This window comes from Stegodyphus dumicola, chromosome 12 (genome assembly GCF_044657685.1).
Source record: "Stegodyphus dumicola isolate Sdum_Otavi_A_Nest chromosome 12, ASM4465768v1".
In the NCBI taxonomy this organism is placed as follows: Eukaryota; Metazoa; Arthropoda; class Arachnida; order Araneae; family Eresidae; genus Stegodyphus; species Stegodyphus dumicola.
In genome coordinates this window covers 88,172,837-88,194,601 of record NC_140779.1, presented here as the reverse complement: position 1 = coordinate 88,194,601, position 21,765 = coordinate 88,172,837, and the positions used below count along the sequence as shown (strand labels likewise).

Genomic DNA, 21,765 nt, shown 5'->3' with positions numbered 1-21,765 from the left:
CGTATGATTAAAACAGCACGGAATTAATTAAATGATGTGGAACTCTAAGGTTATTTTCTTAGAAAAATTCGTGTTACGTAACATTTAAGCAGAAGATAATAATAAGATGATTAGAAACTTTTTCTTCTAATCTGCAACTCTTCTGTTGTGAATAAATTATTAAATTATATATTTTTTCCCGAAGTGCTAGTGCGAGTCAGAGTTACAGATTTAGAAATTTCTGTAATTAATTAATCTTTACATTTTCTAGCTCTTCGAATATTAATATCTAAATCTTGGAATCTGAGACTGAAAATTGGATACATTTCTTTCGAAACAAAGCGAAATTTTTTGTTTCGCGTTTTCCTTTCTCTTCATAATCACACAAACAAAAAAAAAAAAAAAAAAAAAAAAAAAAAACATTTTTGCTTTCCGTTTCAAGAGAACAATTACAGGAAAATTGGAAATAGCAAGTAAAAAATAATATTTCCCTCTTTTCAATACAACTTCAATTTTGCATTTTGCAAAGCGATATTGAAAAAATACGTTTAAGGCATCTTTAAAAACATTCCCTACATGTCTTTTCCTATGTAAAGAAAGAAGTGCTTTTATGTTTATTTAAAAAATTATAGATTTATATTAGTTAGAATGTTCAATTACGATACTCTAGAGATAACAAAATTAATATCAAACGTTGAAATAGGCTAAAAATTTAATATCAATAGGTATAGCTCTACTCAATACAGTGGTTGTCGGTGCGACTGAAATATCATTGCAACAGTGTTTGAATCTCAGGGAAGGCATGGATGTTTATAAATAGATAGTTAGTGTCTTTATGACTCGAGTATGCTTATAAGCCTTCGAAAGTGAAGTCATATCAAGAGGCCTTGATGACAAGAGAAGAAAGGTAGACGAGCGTTGGATCTATTTATTATTCGCGGTTTGTTTCATCAAAATTGTTATAACGCTGGTAAAGACATGCTCTCATCTATAATGTGCCCAAGACCTTGGTTAAGGATATATTTTTGTCCATAATACTGCCTAGTTCTAATTACTAGTACTAAGCCTAGTTCTGATTATGCTCATTAAAGCAGTATTAGTAACAATAACAGTATTGTTAGTACTTAATAATAATATACCTATACATTTACTTCATTCTTCATTCTCGAACAAACAATATATTTATAGGTTCAAAATGTTGAGGCGAACCACACAAAGATAAGAAATTCATGTGTGGGGTCCGTCACTATTCGTAGTGTTCACGAGGTGTGAGATGACATGCTCTGACATTCCAGAAGAGAAAATTTTTTCAGTTACGGCTCCACTTGACATTACAAGAATCATAACTTCACGGCCAGCGTCAAGGGATTTTATCAATCTGCCCTGTGTCTGTCACCAAAGCCTCTATTTTATAGGGAGGCTTACGGACCAATGATCCTGTTGCTCCTCTGATAACGTTTCAATTATAACGAATCAGAGAACATAAAATATAACAGAAAAATTAAAAAGATGTGACTAACTCAGTCTGCAAGCTTTTTAGACAAGGCATGAACTCAGAATGCTCTAAAACTCTCGACTGGAGAGAATCATCTCAGAGCAAGATTCTAATATCCAATAAGGCCAATAACCTACAACAATCGTTTCTATGCCTTCAATGCTGTTATGTATTGTATTAGAACTTTTGATAGATTTATATTAAATGTATTTTCGTTCTATACGCAGTAAGTAATATGCAACCTTAGCAAACGCAACCAATACCAGTTACCACATGGAGTCACGCCGCCAATGCAAATATCATCACTCCAGTTTCATGCTTTTTAAGCATAAAATTGATGCATCCTTTAAAAAAGGAATGCCTCCACTTTTCCTTAAGAAGTACGAACCAAAGAATTCAATCCTTTAGGCAGGAAATTTTCTGTGCTTTTTCATATTAGTAAAGCACACAAACAAATTTTTACTGCTTACTAAAAATCTAAAGTTTGAAATTTGCAAGCTACTTGTAGATGCTTGTAAGTTAATCACTGAAAACATATTATTCTTTAACTACAGTATACTACATCCTTTCTTCCTCAATGCCCCGACAACCCAGGGTGGGCCTTGGAATTCTCAAGATACTTTTGGGGCAATCTGCTCCCTGCTATCGATTATCTAGCAGTCTAACCACCTTAGATCTGGTCTGCCTTTTTTCCATGTACCTGTTGGTCTAGCGTTTAAGGGGACTCATACACCTTAAACCCCTCATAATTTTCGAATATGTGACTATTGCAAGAAGTGGGATATTTTATTTATTTTAAAAGAAATTACTTCCAACTTTTTACAGCTGACTACATAATATAGCTGCTTTGGAAACCAGTAACCATAAAGTTTGTGTTGCCACAAATATTTTTGTAATTTAATTCTCTTTGTGACAAAATATTTCGCCATGTTTCCACCTTGCGCGCATGATATTTTAAAAATTGCTAATGGTACAAACTTGAAACTGGATGGAATTCTTTATATGGGCTCTACTTTCTAACGGAACCAACAATCTGATGAATATTTTAATATTGAAAAATTTTATGGACAAAAACATTACAAATTTTTTTAATAAAATACATTTTATAAACTCAACTCAAAATAAAATAAAAATTTAACACGAAATTTTCAGAATTTTAGGTTCACAGTAGTTTCCAAATGTTATAAAAGCTATATATTAAATATCGAATTGAATTATGAAACAGTATGTTTTAAACTGTGCGCGCAAGTTGGAAACATGAAGGAAAATGTTGTCACAAAGCGAATTAAATTATAAAAATATCTGTGATAACACAAACTTTCTGATGACTATTTCAGCAAGCAGCTATATTATGTAGTCAGCTGTAAAAAGTTGGTAGTAATTGCTTTTAAAATAAGTAAGTTATCCCAGTTCTTGCAACAGTCACTCGAACATCTTATGAATTTTAAGGTGTATGAGTCCCCTTAAGACTTTTTTTAAGGAAATTAATGATGTCAGGTCCCTTATATGAGAGATCTAGCTCGAAATTTGATCTAAGCCACACACCATCTTTTTGTATTCCTCCAAAATACTTCTCAAATATTTCTTTTCAAAAATGCTTAACATATCCTCATTCATCCGCGTCACGGTCCAGGTTTCACATGCATATTGTCAAAATTGGTCTTATAAGGCTAAAATATACTTATCGAAAAATTAATGCACAGCGGTATCAATTAAAATTATGATTTGAAATTTTAATTTAAAGACTACAGGCACTTTTAAATAAATGGATGCGTTTTACCTAAAATTTATATCCAAATACTGGTAGCCAAATAGGTCTGTATTTTCCCAATAACAGCGTCACGTGCATCCATTTTACTTAATACTAGTATATCTAGACATTAATTACAGAATTAGTTCTTGAAAAGATTTAAATGTTTAATAACATGATCATATAAAAGATAAGTGGACAAAATTTCTAAAAAAAATTAATTAAATAGACTGCAATATATCGAAATAAAAGTAATAAAATATAAAATTTAGTCGTTTGGATTAAATTTTTAGATGAGAAATGGATATATCTAAGGTATATCAAAGTAATACCTCTAAGAAACATACAAAAGGGAAGCATGTTGCCTTTCGTTTTTCACCCCAGCCCAGAAGTGCTATTAATTTCGTTTTGGCATTTTGCGTTGGTTCATTTTAAACTGCGTTTCACTTTTCAAATTGTTACCACCAAATATTACAGCCCTGCATTATATTTAAAGAAATTAAATAATAAAGAATCTGCATAAATATATGTATGCTTCTCGCACTGGGAAAAACAACCGTATCTAGATATATCAAATTTTGAATAACGTACCCTCCACTCGAATACGGGCATCTGGAAGCCCAAACTTGTAATTTTGAATATGCTTTATTGTTTATTTCATCTTTTGTAAAACTTTAACGAATTTTTGATTATAAACATGATATTTAATACATGAAAGTAACACACAAAACGTTAAATATGAAATCTGAAAGATTTCAGATAGTTTTTCCACAAATTTACGCAGTAATTTTCTATCAAATCACAGAAATCAGTCTTAGAATTCAGGATTAATATATTTTTACCACATGCTCTAAATATATTTAACTGTATTAAAAATATAGATTCGTCAGGTATCAACTATAGTGCTTGTATATCTTCTTTTTCTTCCTATCTATATCATGTGTAAAAATACTTCAGAGCCAGCGTGCAGTCATATGTAATTACCATTAAGCGATGATTATATAGGATTGGAGATTATTCACTTTTAACATCTGTAAAGTTATTATGAATCAAATAAATAATATACAGTGAAACATTATGCAGAGAGTTGTTTTCGTTAACGTTTCATTGGATGGTTTTCATTCAAAGTTCAACAAACATAATATTTTGTTGAATGTTTTTGAAATAGGATTTTTTCAGTATTATCAAGCATGAAGAATTTGTAGCATTATGTAATTTTTGTATTAGTAATGATTATACGTATTCGGGATAAATATGAAAGCACGTTATTAAAAAAATCTTATATGCTGTCAAAAAACAAGCAGCTATATAGAACTAAGTTTAAAAGCAATAGACGAGAATTCTTTTATTTTGCACTTTTATAGAATGGGAGGTAAAGGTTTTTCAGTGAACAGAAGACCACCAATAAACTGTAAGAAATCTCTTAACGATATTTCTATAGGACCATTCGATACGATCAATAAATGGCATTCGCCAGCCATCTGAGGTATCATCATGAAATACTTTCCTTCTATTGAAGCAAAGTTTTGAACCATTCGTTCCAAGAATGCTGCATTCATGTATCGCTTTGTGCTTGATCCCTTAGCCAGAATTTCCATAAAGTCTTTAATAGATTCTCTTTAGGAATTCAATTGGAAATTTTGATGGAATGACGCAGCATCGAAGGTTAATAGATTTTGACTTATCCGTCCATTTCCTTCGTTCCATCAAGGCAAGATCAAAGGAGCGAAGATCCAATAAGATAACTACAGTATCTGAATAATTGGAGAAGTTTAACATATTTATATCGTATATAATGGAATCTGAACTCCACTGGAAAATAATTATATTGGCTTTTGCAAACCTATATTTCAATGAGAGTCAGTGGATTTTCTTTTGCTTCGAATTCTTTGCTACTAAATAGATTTAGATGCCCCAATTTCGATTTCGCTAAATGAGATTATAGTTTTAAGTATGTTTCGCGTATTGTATTTCGATCGAAATTTGAAATTTTCCATGACAAGTGCAAAAATATTTTCAAAGGAATAGATTATTAAAGATGCACTTATCCACTTAATATCATAGCTTTACAACTTAGACAGGCATATTTGTACATTTACAAACCATAATAATAAAAATTTCTAGCATAGATGTAGGTTCTCTGCAAGTAACATTTAAGTTTACTTTGTGAATTATTTGTTTTATTATCAAAAATGTTTTTAAAAATTTTAAAAACACGAAAAAATTATTGTTATATGGCTTCATATTTTCTTAATTCTTAGTTTTTTCTTTGTTTATAAATGAACGTTTTAAGTAATTTTCTTTGTTTATCAGTAAGTTTCTTTGTTTATCATTAAGTAACGCTTAACAAAATTCTATGTGCCAAAAAATGATTCTTATATGCATGTAAAACTTATACTTTGTAGAAACTGCGCACCATCTGTCGGAAAGTTCCAAGACCGGATTAATAAAAACTAGAGTAAATTTAAGATGAAGATTTTAATACTTCAGGAGCTCTATATAGTCTCCGCCCTCACCTGAGTACAATGCAACCATATAAACTGTTAGAAATGTTCTTACCTGGGATGTTATTCAACTGAAATTTCAACTACGGCTGAAATTTCAACTACGGCTGGAATTTACGTTACGGAGCGTTGACCCATCATGTGAAATTTGATTTTGGGGATTAAAAAAACAGTCATTCGGCATCAAATCGGATGAATATGAATGGTGGTTGAAAACTAGCACACGTTTTTCTTTAGAAATTGCTTTCCAAATCCACCCGTGTTAACGGGTGCATTGTCGTTCAGCAAAGAGTGTTTTTTCGTAACTTGTATTACCTTAAACATAGCGATAACAATTTTCTCTTCAATTCTATTTGAAGATTTGAACTAAACTACATTTCTATTTAAATTTCGATTTGACGGTGATTTGATAATGAATTCTTAAAATTAGGTGGTAAAATGAAATTCATCAAAATCATTCTATTATATGTTCCTTGTTTTAGCATTATTAATGTGACTTTGTACGTATTTTCTGTGTATTTGTACTTATTTTCTGTGTTCCTTGCATACTGCCCATTGCATGAGCTAAAATATTTATACTTTTCATTTTAAATGTTTCATAATTATTTTCAGGTGGACGTTACAGTATTCTACCGAATGGAGAATTGTTAATAAGAAATGCTATGATATCGGACGGCTTCAAAAGTTACCGCTGTCTCACCAAACACAAACTCAGCGGTGATATACAACTTAGTAAAACGTCCGGAAAACTCATTGTAACTGGTAAGCACCCTTAGCATTTCCTGTTGCAAACTTTATACATTAAATTCTAGTGCTTCGTGCTTTTTTCATAAAATTTGCAGATAATTAAACTTGAAATCGTAAAATTTCTGTCCGTTATTCAGTACAAGACATGATTAAATACTAAGCAAAAATCCCGCTATATTTAATTCACAGATTTTTAATATGTTATAACTTCCTATTACTGAAATCATTTATGTCCATGTAATAAACAGTAAGTGACAAATTTTGGTAGTCTTTTTCATTCAATGTTCAGCATTTTGGAGATATCAGAGTTGTTTCTTAGTTTCCAGTAAGGCGGAATTCAGCACCTAGATTTATATGCTAAATCTGGCATGCATAGAGGAAAGAATTTCATAGCTGCCTCATGTTTTGCTGCACTGATTCTGTGCCTAATGATTATTCTCAGAGAGAGTTTTGCTGGTGCATGCGCTTGTTTTTCTCTTGCAAAGGCATGTGAATTCATACATGAAAGGAAATCAATATCAACCTAATTGACTAATCTGCTATTTAAGCTCCTCGTAACTTTAAGAATAAATTAATCAAAACATTTAATTCTTCGTTTGATTCTGTTTCATTTAAATCCATACGCATTGTCAAATTTTGCTGGTTATTTTTTTTAGTCGAAGTGCCTGCCGATATAAATGATCCCCTGCGCGTATTCCATCAGTGGAAATATCCAGACTGCTTTCGAATTCATTTAGATGATTTTTTCATTGTTATTCATTCCCAAACAAAGCTATTGCTCTAAGTGCAAAAATTCGCACCTGAGCTTATTTATTACTTTCTTTTACGAAGTAAATTTATAAGCTATTTCTCCCGCCTTCTTAGCATGCCTTCGTAGTGTAGTGTCAGCACGCTCGGAACGTATTCGAGAGGCCCGTGTTTCGAGTCCAGGTGTTGCTCATTTTTCATCTCTCCTGCTTCAAAAATAACTAATGTCTCTTTAAATGAAGTATTGTAATTGCGAAAAATTTCGATTTCATATGTCAGTGGAAATATCCATACCGCTTTCGAATCCATTTAGACGATTTTTTCATTGTTATCTGTACGTATGGACAGAATAAAGAACTATTTTTTTTTTCAAAACAGATCGTAAAATGAATTTAAAATGGATTTGAATGGAATTTTTCCGTGATTTCTGTATGAACGTAAGAACTCACGTATGAACTCACGTCTGCATAACTCAAGATGAGATGCAGAATTTTGCAAATTTGTATGTGGGACTTCTGTAGCATCTACTTGTGCACCTCACTTTTTTGTTAAAATCGGCGGCGCCACACGTTACATATATATGTATATATATATATATACATACATACACATACCCACCATTTTACTCTGCTCTGTGAGCTTTTTATTCCTACATGCTGATAAATTCTGATTATTTTGTTTTAAAAAATGATTGAATTCAGTTGTTCTCATGTCCGGATTAAGGTTTTTATTCTTTAGTTAGTTATTCTTTAGTTAAGCTTTTGCAATACTTGTAGAATTATTGACACTTTAAAAATTTATTAATTGGTGCTAGGCTGAACGAGGCAAGCATTTTAAAATTTGTAACACTTAGTAGAAGAGAGAATTAAGTCAGCTGGTGCACCAACTTCAAAGTCTCTTTCTCCAGTGGGACAAAACGTTAACTTAAAATTTTGTTTTCCTGCTCGTTGGCCGAATTGGTTGTTTTAAAGTTGAAGTTTAAATTTTAATTGTAAAAATTGTTTTTGACTCTGTTTAACTATATTTGGTTTGTTAGGTTTACCTGCCTTTTACCATTTTTAATAAAAATGTTAAGTTCTCATGTATTTTTGCCTTGCCGCGAAATGAGAACTGAATTTTTTGAATAAGTTTCAATGAAGTGCAATAAGAAATGTGTACACTTTAATAGTCTGTGCAAGGAAGTCCTGTGGTGTCTACTTCACAACTTTGTTTGGATAAATAGGTTTATGCCTACTTTTCCTTAGGCTTATCAAAATAACAAGATATATTTAACTTATATCACATTTTAAGTTAATTAGCTGAATTTATAGAATTTCCTGATCAGTATTCATGTACCTTTTTAATGATAAAGGAAAAAATCTGTTGTATACACCACATGACTTCCTTGTACGGAATATTAAATTCTGCGCATATTTTTCTGCATTTCATTTAAACCCAGTTCCTCGAATTTCATTAGAGATATATGTCTCATTCAATTAATTCTGTTGTCATTTTGCCGCACGGCAAAAATACATAAAAAACTGAAAAACTATAGAAAAATATAAAATGGTAAAAATATTAGGCTTAGCCGCACTTAAACAACTTTTAGATTGTTGTTAATTCTATAACTATTGCATGTAGATAAATTATAGGCATAGAAACCTTAACCAGAAGATAAAAACAACATAATTCAGTTATTTTTAAAGCAAAAAAAATGTGCAACTTACCAACAAATAAGAATAAAAAAAAATTGAGATCACCGAGCCGAGTAACAGAGTGGCTATATAGTATATATATATACTTTTGGTGCGGCCGATTGCAACAAAAATGGGAGTGCACAAGTACATGTTGTAGCAGTCCTACACACAAAATTTCAACGTTCTGAGGCTACTCGTTTTTTAGTTATACGAGTTACGTATATACATGCGTAGGTACGTACGTACAAACCTAACGAAAAATTCTTTTCCGAATTCATTTTAAATCAATTTTATAATCTGTTTAGGGAAAAAAATCCTTTATTTTCTCTTTACATGCAGATGTCACACAAAAACATCGTTAATTTATATTCGATAGCGGTCAGAATGGATACTTTCGTTGAAATATGATACCCGAAAATTTTCGCGATTACAATACCTCCTTTGCTTCGTAAAAGGAAGTAATGGTATAAACTTGAGCTTTAACTAAGTAATACTGAGAAATCTTTGCAACACCGAATTTACAACCGATACATAACTGAAATGTATTTCCAGGCCGCATAAAAGTGCCCCTGAGGCGTCCTGTTTCAGACCATTTAACACCATATTCACACTTGCGGCAGAAGTAAAACATAATCTATTGGCAAAAAACTGATGAATCGCCTAATTCAGATATTAAAGAAGACGAATTTACATATCAATGTATAAATATGTATTTAAGAGTTACGTAATAACCGAATTCACCGATTCCCAAGCTATGCTTAGGACAGCCCTAAGAGCTCTGAGTGCAGCACCCAAGAACTCAGCATCGCTCCAGGAAATAATAAGAAACAAAAACTGAACCAAATTTTTTTAAAAAAAATTACGTTCCGAACGGTAAATTCGCGAAGTACAAATTCGCATTTCCTCTTTAAGAGGACAAGAGGCTCGACGTAATCGCGTTGTTTATAATGCGAAATATAAAAACGAATGATTTGGATCCCATTAAGACACTCCCCCTCCTTACGCCTTCTTAATAGAATAATAATCTTCTTAAATAGAAATGGCGTGCGAATGTTGTCTGAAGCGCAGTTATTCCTAGTCGAAGCTTTAATAGGATGATATTTGCTCTGATTTGTAATCCTTCTCTTTTGACTAATGTCACTATTTCTCATGGATAGGTCGAGCAGAGGTACGTATGTTTTTATAACATATTTAACATTTTATACCCAGTAATACAACTTTTGAATTACAATGGTCGAAATTTGCAGCTTTAAAAAATTGTTATAAATATTGAGAACAAAGTAAAAGGAAACGTTTCAGTTCGGTTGTCGATTCAGATCGTGCACCATTGTTTGCACGATTATAATAAATATTTATCACGGACATACCATATTTTAATTTTTTTATTCCATAAATGTTGAACGTTTGACAATTAAGCAAGGACTTCACTTAAAGAGAACTGAAAAAAATTTATGTAATTACGAAATGTGAATTCGATATTCTTTTGTACTGCTTTATTTACATAAAGTTAGCAGCGCAATAACCTTGTGTTTGATGCAGGATTTTAGTCAAGATTCTGTGTATTTTGACGGCAAACGGGTACAGGCCCCTCTCCATCAGAACCAAAGAAATCTGTAATGAAGGGACATCGCTGGTGGTTCTTGAGGCATCAACCGCTAGATGTTCTGACCTCTAGGTTGGCACTGTGCTTTGAGGCCTTCGAGGCACTGTGCTTTGAGCAGGAAGAAAAATGAGGCTATTGCTCTTACGGCCTGCGTTGGCGAAGTTTAATATGCAGGGTTATGATGAATAGTACGAGGACGCTTGAATGGATGCACAATTGTGCAATGAAGGACACTTAGACAGATCTGTATTACCGAGCTATTGCAGGCGCAACGTTGCCGGTTCCTTAAATTAAGCCCAAGGGCACATGACATAATCAATTCTGGAAATGGAAAACCTCTCGGAAGAGTAAACGGAGACAGGAAAAATGAGAGGGGTACCAAAAGGAAAGAGGCCAAAGGCATCTGGCAGGTGAACTAAACTTGACAAGCTGAAGAAAATCCGAACGGATCCTTGACAATTCAGAGAAATGACAAATGCAAAACATGGTTCAGAATAGTATACAACAAAAACAAAAGTTCAATATTACTACAAAACTACACAAATGCAACCCATAGAGCAGAAAATCAACATACAACAGTCAGTACAGCATTACTCTAGCAAATCCGAACAACTTAGGGTACAGCACAGTCTTCATCAGATAAAATGAAAGAAATTACAGCTACCAATTGAGAAGCAAGAGAAGAAGCAGTGGCCTCATCCCATGAAGATGTGAGCTCTAAGTGGTCTTATATCGCGGTCGTTAGTGAGTATTTCATAGTTGAAGACTTGAAAATAGTTCACATAGTCGCATTGAGTAGCTTTAGAAAAAAATTTCTCATTTGTTCTTTTGATAAATTCCGTGATGGTTTCAAACTTAAGATCTCTATGAAGAAGTTCATTTCAGATTAGAAAGAGTTCATCAGATATAATAAGAAGAAATTTATTCTGCACTACTTGAATTTGATGTAATTGATTAGGAGAGGCAGTATTCCAAGCAGGAGATGCATAACAAAGAATAGGTCGGATATAAGTCGTATAAATATGACTAACCTTAGACTAAGGTTAGAAAATTTTCCAATTATTGGAAGAAATCCGCGCATAATTCCAATGGCTTTATTTTATTCTTAATATGGTTGGTCCAAGTGAGATTATGATTAAGAATCACTCTAAGTATTTGGCTTTTGTAACTAATGGAACAGGCTCTTGAAAAAGGAAAATTTCTTTAAACTTGGTGCGTTTTTTGTTTTTGCGAAGGATTAAAAGTTGAGACTTACTAGCGTTAATTTTAACTCTCCAATTTGGTGCACCAGTCTTCTACAGTGTAAAGAAATTCTTTCATCTTATTAATTTCATGATTATCTTGGATAGACTTGATGGCTATCGCCATATCATCGGCCTAGCATGCAAGAAGAGAGTAGTTGTCAAGTCCAGGATAAGGAAAGTCAGAGATGTAAAACAGGTAAAGAACCGGTCTGAGGATGCTTCCCTGCGGGAAACTAGATCTTATAGGTCTCAGAATAGAGGTTTCATTGCCTAGTGAGACAAAGAACTTGCGATGTTGCAAAAAGGAATGAATCAGGAGAATTAATTCTCTAGGCAACCCAAAGTTGATGAGCTTGAAGAAAAGCCCCTCATGACGCGATCAAAGGCTTTTGCCACGCCTAGCATAAGGAGCGCTACACTTTGTTTGTTATGAAATGAAGAACCGACGAATTCCAGAATCCTGATCAGTTGACAAGTAGCGCTGAGATTTTTACGAAACCCATATTGATAATTCGGCAGAAGATACATATAAGGTTCTAATCTTTTGAGGATGAGACGTTCATAAATTTTCCCTAGGTTCGATAGTAAGCTGTTTGGTCTATATCCATCTGGTGTAGAAACATCTTTGCCTGTTTTAGGCAGAAGAAAAATTTTGGCTTGCTTCCAAAAATTAGGAAAATAATTAAGATTAAGGCAAGCATTAAAGATACAAGTAAGTTTACTAATCGCTTTTCTTGGGAGATTTCGAAGCATTTGATTGGTGATTTGATCTTTTCCAGGAGCCTTTTTAACATTTAGATAACGAATGATGTTAGTAACCTGTAAAGGAGTTGCAAACTTGGGAAGATTGTGAGCAGTGGAAGAATAGAGCCATGAATGAACATAACGTTTAAGAGTATCTTTAAAAATAGGATTCATCAGGTCCATGTTTGGAGTAAATTGTTCTTCAAGGTTATAACGTTGCGCGCCTCCAACTTGCACGCAACCAAGAGGTGACTGTGAAAACTTGTATAAAAGATAGAAGCTTGTGAAGGGTTTAAGTCCCTTTTTATTCAACGTAATGAATTACAATTGCGTTCTCTTGACGCTTACAAACGGTGCCAACTCGGCAGTCAAATAAAAATAATAACCTGCAAAGAAAGTAAAGACAAGATTCTAACTACGAGGCTCTCTAAAATAACTAACTCACCGCGTTTTACAATACCGCTGCTAATTCAGCAGACTTGAAGCTCACTGGAACAATTGCCACTACTTCCCGCCAAACACATAGGCCGCAACGCGGGGTTCTTCAATTCTCGCTAACTACCTCCGCGCTCGCTAAGTAAGAATCTCACACCGAACTCGTTTCCTTCTATTTAAATCAGAATACTTCCGCTGATAATTTGAATCCTTGCGCGTTCTACTAAAATTTACATATTCTGGCATTGGCAATTCCAGGGGAAAGTAAGGCTTGACAGGAAAGATAGTTTAAACTTAAAATAAATGTTAGTTAAAATAAATATAAACCCTACATTGTAATCAGCAAAAATGTTAACTTTTTCAGGAATCGAATATGCAATAGTAGAACCAGAATGGAGCGGTCTATTGTAAATGGTCTTCTTCTTGAGATTTTGAAGATATTTCCAGTGAGCCATCATAGATGTTCAGTTTGGAGATGAATTCTTCCTTGGATTCTCTTTTGAAATCAAAAATAAGTTGTTTAATTCTTCTGTCTAAAATGTTAATTTCTCGTTTTAAAGCTGGATCTCAATTACGCTGCCAGAGTTTAAGTTTTCTATTGCGTTCTTTAATAATTTCTCTTATGCTTCGAGGGAGTTTAACATTATTATTAGTCAGTTATATAGTAGTGACAGCCGCATCACGAAAGGTTTTCAAAATAGTGTTAGTGAAGACCTTAATGGCATGGTAAATGTCTAAATGTCCTGTTTGGTAGAAACAGCATAGAAATTAGAGTGCTGTTTAATCAGGATGTTGTGCAAACAAAATCAGGATGTTTAATCAGGATGTTGTGCAAACTGATACAGTTAGTATAGCTTTTAATAATTGGAGGGTCTTCTTTCATAACGCCAATAGTAGCGATCGGAGGTAAGCTCAGATTCGACTTCAAGAGCGATGGGAATAGAAGTATTAGAGACAATAATGTCTAAGATATTTTCATGGCTTGGATTAGCTGGTTTATAAGTAGATTCAATAGGTTACATGCAGCGCAATTGGGTGGTTGTGCAATGAAGGAGAAGTCACAGTTGTATTTATACTTGAAAGAAGAGAAACGAATTAAAAGGTAGCGCCACCTGTCGGCTGAAATAGTAACGAAAATTGACAAATGAAGTTAATAGACTTTTAAAAAGGTTAGGAAGGACTGAATTGGAATTAAAGTCCTTAACTGAACAAGATTAATATATGTGTATGTGAAAAGCTTCAAGAAAATCCAATGGATACTGGATATGGTTTTAAATGATGATGCCTGTCATAGTTAGTCAACATTTTTAGCAAAATGAATCTTTCCAAAGAAACTATTCCACAGTTTTGGATGCAAGCCCCAAAGTGTCTTCTTTTAACAGAAAATACATAGGTATTGTTTGGAAAAGAATGATATCACTCGCTCCTCTCTCACAAAAAGCTTTTTGAATGAAAATAACATAAATATCCAAGAACAAATACATTTAATAAAAAATGAACTTGAACGAATGGTTAAGAATTCATTCAGAGTAAAACAGCTGGATGGTTCTATATTTATAACCCAGAAATCGGCTTTTTGAAAGAATTTAATTTAAAGAGTAAATTTTTACTTTTATTAAATTTCTGAGATAATGTAATTTCGTTCAAATATGATTATATTGGACACTTTCAGGACTGTGTCTACTCCGGGCATCTGAGAAAGTCACAGAAAATTAATTGATTCCTTTATTAATAAGTGACAATATTAGTATATGATTGCAAGACACAGAAAATGCCAAAAATTTGAAAACGCTGTACGTTACCAGAATTTCAGCAATGTCTGAAACAAAATACAAGATATAGTCCAAAGGACCCCCATAGCACAGAATATCCTCATGATGTCCTATTTAAGTCGCAATATCTCGGGGCATACTTAGAATATCCTGAGTATGTTGATTCTCAGATGTCCTGAGGATATCGTAATTTAACATCTTGAGGATGTCTTGTTTATATCTCGGGATATATGGGGATATCCTGAAGATGTTGATTTTCAGCCGTCCTGAGGACTTCACCAGTTTCACATCTTGAGGATTTAAAACTGTATCTTCTGGAGGACTTCGGTTGTCAAACATTATAACGATATTTTTTCTCAAATTTACCAGTTTTGTTTTTTGACACTGCACATCTGAAAGCATGCACATTATTTAATTTTCATATGCATTTTACTAAGATTTGTTTCTAAATATATTAAAAATGTTGATACCCATGCTATTCTTGTTATTTCGTTATTAATTTTAACTGATATTTTTGTGACATTTTTTAAAACTTTTTATAAGCATGGGAAAGATATTTTCAATGGATTAGCAGTTATTAGAATATTTACTCAATTTTAAATATCATATATTTTTTATAAAATGTTTTAACTTACATGTATAATTACTTTCAGATTACAAGCATTACTATAAATATAGGCAAAATTAGAAAAAGTGTAGTTTTTTTTTTTTTTTTTACCTAATTACATTACGGAAAATGCTTTTCAATTTCTCTGATATCCACGATTCTAGAAGCTTTGGTCTTCTATAGAGATGGTCGTCTTAGAGAAATAATGCTTAATGTGAATATTTATTTATATTCTCAGAAATATTAGCTACTTTCAGAAATGGTCTTTTCAGAGGTGATATTCTATACATTTACTAATACTCTCATATTCGAAAATTTGCTTATATTCTCAGAAATATTGGATAGAAGATGGTCGTCACATACCTGCAAAGTTTTACATTTTCAAGTTTCAGAGAATTTCGGAATATAATTAAACATATTTATATGAAAGTGTATTATTTAAATTTGTTGCTGAAATGCCTATTCGGGAAACACAGAATGCAAACAATAGTTTCAAGAGTATTCTCTAGACATTCTTCCTCAAAGACATATTTGTTGAAAAACAAACCCTAAATTTAGAAGCATAATCGCTAAGTAACAATTTACCAGAGGTTTTTAAAGATTACTAGATATTCTTGAAATTGCTTACATTAATCTTGGAGCTTAAGCGCTGAAAAGAGTTTTTAGCGACGGATGCAAAACGAGTTAACAAATCCGCAGACAAAAAAGAAAGATATGGAAAGAGACAAAAAAATGGCTGATTACAAAAAAAGAAGATGATTGTGTATCGTTTAAATGTGCTGAGTTTTAGTTACGTTAGCACTTTTTCAGTATAATTACAATAATTTTGACTTAAAATGCACTTTTTAAATTGCTTTTTTACACATTAAGAGCATAAGCATGTTAGATGAAAGTATATTATCAAAATTTATTGTTGAAATGCTTATTCGGAAGAACACAAAATGCAGATAATAGTTTCAAATGCATTTTCTAGATATTCCATTCTTGAACACACATTTCTTGAATAGCAAACCCTAAATTTAGAAGCGTGATGTTTGACCAATAATTCAGCAGATGTTTTAAAAGATTATTATACATTCTTTAAATTGCCTACATAATACTGGAGCTTATGCTTTTAAAGGATTTTCAAAGTGAAATGAATAACGAATTACAAATCCAGGCTTGCTTTAATAACTAAGATCAAAATTCCCAAGAGAAACGATAGATTACCAAAAGAGAAACAAATGGCTAAATGCAAAAAAGAAGATGGTATGTTCTATAAATGTGCTGAGCGTTAGTTATGTTAATAGTTTTTACTTTCGTGTACGAAGTAAACGAAATATTGTAATCGCGAAGAATTTCGGGCATCATGTTTCAAAGAAAATATCCATTTTGACCGCTTTTGTATGTACGGACAGAATAAAGGTCTTTTTTTCCTAAAACAGATTAAAAAATGGGTTTAAAATGGATTCAAAACAGACGTTTTCGTGACCTGTGCACCTACGTATGTATCTCGCAAAACTTAAAACCTATTACCCTCAGTACATTGAAATTTTGTATTCAGGTTATAAAGCATTTCTCCCGCCTTGTTAGCGTGCCTTCGTGGTGTAGTGGTTCTGCACGCTGGACCGATATTCCAGAGGTCCATGATTCGATTCCCAGCGAAAGTGTTGCTAATTTTTTATCTTGCCTGTTTCAAAAAAAAAAAAAAAAAAAAAAAAAAAAAAAACCTAATGTCTCTACAAGGTATTCTTATATGTTGTTAAATTGTGCATTTTTTGCTTTAAAAGTGATTGAATTACTCAGTTCTTATATTCCGGGTAAGATTTTGATGCTTTTAGTTAATCTACATGCAATAGCTGTAGAATTATCAACATTTTAAAATTCATTTAAATTTTACTAAGCCTAAGGAAGCTGCTTTTGGATTACATTTGGAACTCTTGGAAAATCGTAAATTAAGCCAGTTTCTGCATCTTCAGTGTCTTTTTTTCGAGTGCGACCAAAAGTAAGCTTTCAGTGTTGTGCATAAAAAAATGTGTCTTCTTGCCCGCTGGCCGGATTGCTCCTTTTTGTGTAGAAAATCTAACTTTAATTGTAATTTGTTAACTGTATTTGGTATTTTGTTCTTTTATATTTTGCAAATTTTAGTGAAATTGTTTTGAGTTTTTGTATATTTTCGCCTTGCCGCAAAATGAGAATTGAACTAAATGATTGAGAAATTTGTATATAATGATATAAGTTTATATGAAATGCAGCAAAAAGTGTGTATAATTTAATAGGCCGTACATGGAAGTCATTTAGTGTCCACATCAGCTTATGTTTCAGTATAATTACAATAATTTTGACTTAAAATGCATTTTTAAATTTGCTTTTTAAGCATAGTTTCTTTACACAAGTACTAATAGCTAAGAATATTATTAATCAGTTTTTATGTGGGCTTTGTCATCTATACCTTTATAGTAAATATAGTAAAATACATTAGCTTGTATTAGTACATTTCTATAAACGACAAACTTTTTGACTTATAACATTAATATTATTAATGTTCTTACAAATATTCCCAATAATTTTATAATGATTTTTCGATCATCTGCAAAGCTTTTGTTTATTACAAAATGAAAGCTCTAGAAGAAAGTATAGCTCATTTTTTTGTAACCACTTTTCAAAAAGTCTCAATGTTTTTTACAGCGTACGTTTGTAATATTTAATAAATTTCCCTAATTTTATAAACTTATTAATATTTTTGTAAATACTAATGATTTATTCCAAACATTGGTAATCCATTTTATAATGTTCTTGAAGCCTGGAATTTAAAATGCGATTTAATTGTTCATATACTATATGTTAAATCTTCGAGCATTTCCAGTACCTTGATGAAAAACGAAAGAAAATAACCGAAATGCTTATACCAACAAAACAAACAAACAAACTTTAAAAACTATACCTTAAAATCGTTTCATATTTCACTTTCGAAGCTTATTTCCCTTATTTCATTAAATAATTCAGAAATCTGTTTACAAACCAAAACTCTGTCTAATCCATTAATGGACGCATTAAACTGCAGGGATTAGAAAAGGTACAGCAATTTCTACGTATTTTCATTTAGAAAAAATTTATAAATATGCATATTTAGCCATCTGCAAAAACTATAAATTTTAATTCCGAAATGAACCGACTTAAAAATTTTGACAATATGTATATTGTCGGAAACCTTGGAAATTCAAAACTTGAAAAAAACAATGAGATTTGCTGTAAAAGTCTTTTATAAACCATGTATTATATCCTAGTTTGGGATAAGTATTTCAGTTTAAAATATATTTAAGGATCATTTAAATCATAATTTTACTTGAGTAACGAGTGTCGATGAAATCCCTACAGGATTTCCTTCATTTAAGAAATGATAATTCGTCGTGCATTCATTTGAGTGCTGATGAATTAAACATTCGAAGATGTAATTAAAGTAAGACATTATCATTTAAAAGCTAAAGGTATGCTTTAAATCCTTTGAAAAGAATGTATGTATATATATATTTACTTAAGTAATTTCCTTTATTTTGTTTAAACAGGTATTTCAGCATATAACTTACTATTTTCTCTTGAAAGTTATATTCTTAGTCATAAATATTTACTCAAACCATATTTTATAATTTTTGAAACAATAATTACAGAACGATTTCTTGAACAGCATTTTAAAAATTAATTTGAAGCAATTATACGTAATTTTTTTGTAGTAAATTTCTGAAACTCTAAATATATAGACTTATACTTATTCAGAAATTTTGGTATGTATTACATGAGCATATCTTATAAAAAACCAATTCTTTTGAAAGACGTACACAAAATTAACAAGGAATCGTGCTTTGAGAATTCACATGAATTATGCAGCAAGCTCATAAAACTTAAAGTTTACTAATATCAATGGAAGATTTGTATCCCCCTACTGTCTGCCCAGCACTGAAAAAGAAAACAAATGCAAATGTCTTTAATTCCCGATAGGAAGCCAGCGCTAAATATCGTTCTTGTGTTTATCTCTTGGCTATCATCATAGCTGTGGTTATAAACTCAAATTATCATCAAACATATATAGATCTCATCGTCGTGAAGGGATGTTTCAAAGCGGGGAATGCTGATGTGGATGTAGCTGCTGTAACGTAATCAGCTGATTTCTGTCGACCACCCCAGAAGTGGAAAAAACCATTTTCTAACGATCATTTAGAAATTCTCAGGAAAGTTGAACGTGACCTGTAATAACTTACCGTCTATTTTGTTTCGTGGCGAAGGAGAAACATTGTCCGAAGGAGAAACATTGTTTCGTTTTTGAGAAAAGGTGGAACATCCAAATTCCCACGCATCCTGTTTATAGCAGTTTAGTAATGCATCGACTGCCTGTTATCGTCCACCTTGTTCCAAATGGAAGTTGCTGATGACTTTTCCAAATTTATCAAAATTATAAACGCAAACAATCAGGCTGCTATCATCAATCGAAAATTTTCGGTACATTGTTCTGAAAATTTTTGGCTACATGAGAATTCACAAAGTCGTCCCAACAAGCCTGGAAATCTTTAACAAAAAGAGTTAGAGCGTTTTAATGAGTTAAATAGTTTTTTGAGAAAAGAAAGAAATTTTCTTCTGTTTTCAGCTCTGTCGAGAGTAAGTTTTGTTTGCTCTGCCAAGATAATTCTTATCTATCTACGAAGAGATCTATCCGCCGGTAGCCGGATATCCCGCCACCTAACTAAAGAAAAACCTACTCGGAAAGACCAAAAGAGGCAGTAAGGCTGTTTGCTTTACACAGGCACTTCACCGTGCATAAAAAGAAAACTCCCTGAGAATGTGTCCAAGAAACGGTCAGAAACTTTAAACAAGACTTTATGCATCATCTGATTTGTTGTTTCATGTTTATTTTCCCTTTTTTTCCATGTGAACATTATCTTGTAAGTTATTTACATGTATCTCAGAATTAGAATTTAAAACAAATTACATACGTTACCTCCTTGCTCCTTGCTTGTGTCAACTCGCTACAATGCGAAAGACACGAACGGTCGTAGGTGTCTATTAAAGCGTGAGTTTCAAATTCTGGTTAGTATCTACTATGTAGCAATGCATCGACGCGTAATCAGTATACAATAACATATGATCCTGACATCACATAACGTCAATAGGACCCAACAGACGTGATGCAGCAGCGTTTTCATGTTCAAGGTATCATCTGTCTATCTTATCTCATATTGTTTTTTCATATATTATACTGACGTACATTGTTCGTCTATCCTATGAAACCCATTAGATCTTATGTTAGTCGCTTACATCTTGGGTTCTCCGTGGCGAGCAAATTCTGTTACGTAACCTTCACTGTCAACGTCCAAGAAATACAAAATGAAACTGCTTGCTTAATCTGATATAACCAAAAATAGATATCATAAAATTTACAAAACTAGCCATTTGAGTATAGTTATATATTGTATAATGAGGAAAATGTATAAGGATTTTATTGAGTCCACCTAGAGTAATTTCATGGAATTTATTCAATTATTTTAATAATAAACCAAAAGTATTGCTTTCTTTATTAAACTAACATAAGAAATTGTTTCAATTCAACGATTTTAGGTTTTAGATGCAACATAAATTATGCAGTGAGTTATAGTGATTACTGCTGCCCATTGTACACTTCGTATAACATGAAAACTACTTTTAATTATGTTCCAAAAAGATCTGGAATGAAGAAGAACGTTTTAAAATATTTTATTTTTAGTTCACAAAAGCATCTTATTGTTTTACAATTAATACGGAATATGAAATCTGGATCACCTTATTTATTTCTATCAATCTTTCTCAAGTATATTATTTTTGGTACGATATTCCATTTTTCAGTATATATTGGTAGTTCTGATATTAGTTCAAATGACAATTGATTTTCTTTTGTTTTTATTGAAGAATTTGATGATAGGGGACACAATGATTGTTCTGTAATAATCATCATATATATTATTTCTGCAATTAAATGCCTTTCTATTTTTCTACCTATACAACGAAGGCTAGCAAATCTTTCTCAAAGAGCCATGGAAAAAGAAAAAGCAGGGAAGAAGCTTAAAGCGATATTATCAGCAGATACAGATAGACTGGACAGACTAAACATCATGAATATTGAAAAATTTCCATACGAATTATTAGTACGAGACCAACTAGGCAAGATAATTAAATGCATTTTTATTTAAATCAATCAGATTAAAAAGTAAATACGCATATATATATTATTAAAAACTGTATTTAATATCTTTGGATCTCTTAGTTTGTTAATTGATTCTTAGTTCGTAGGACTTCCCTAAGTTTGAATAACCAATTATTTTAATTTTTGGATTCTTTTCTGAACTCAGCAATTCTCCCAGCGTTTCCTTACCAGGATGCAAATTATGTTAAAGTAAGGAAGATTATTTAAACAGGCGAAAAGAGAAAGTTAGACATAGCGTGATTTCGTTTGGATAC

The 21,765-nt window shown here is 32.2% G+C and overlaps 1 protein-coding gene across 1 annotated transcript in view; it reads left to right on the top strand.

Annotated features, from left to right (window-relative positions):
• The window catches only part of LOC118200827 (cell adhesion molecule Dscam1-like), a 1,398,975-nt gene that overhangs the window by 903,396 nt on the left and 473,814 nt on the right, over positions 1–21,765 (top strand). Inside the window, exon 4 of the mRNA XM_085827411.1 lies at positions 6,341–6,490. Coding sequence (XP_085683537.1) covers positions 6,341–6,490 — 150 coding nt within the window. The remainder of the gene's footprint in view (positions 1–6,340; positions 6,491–21,765) is intronic.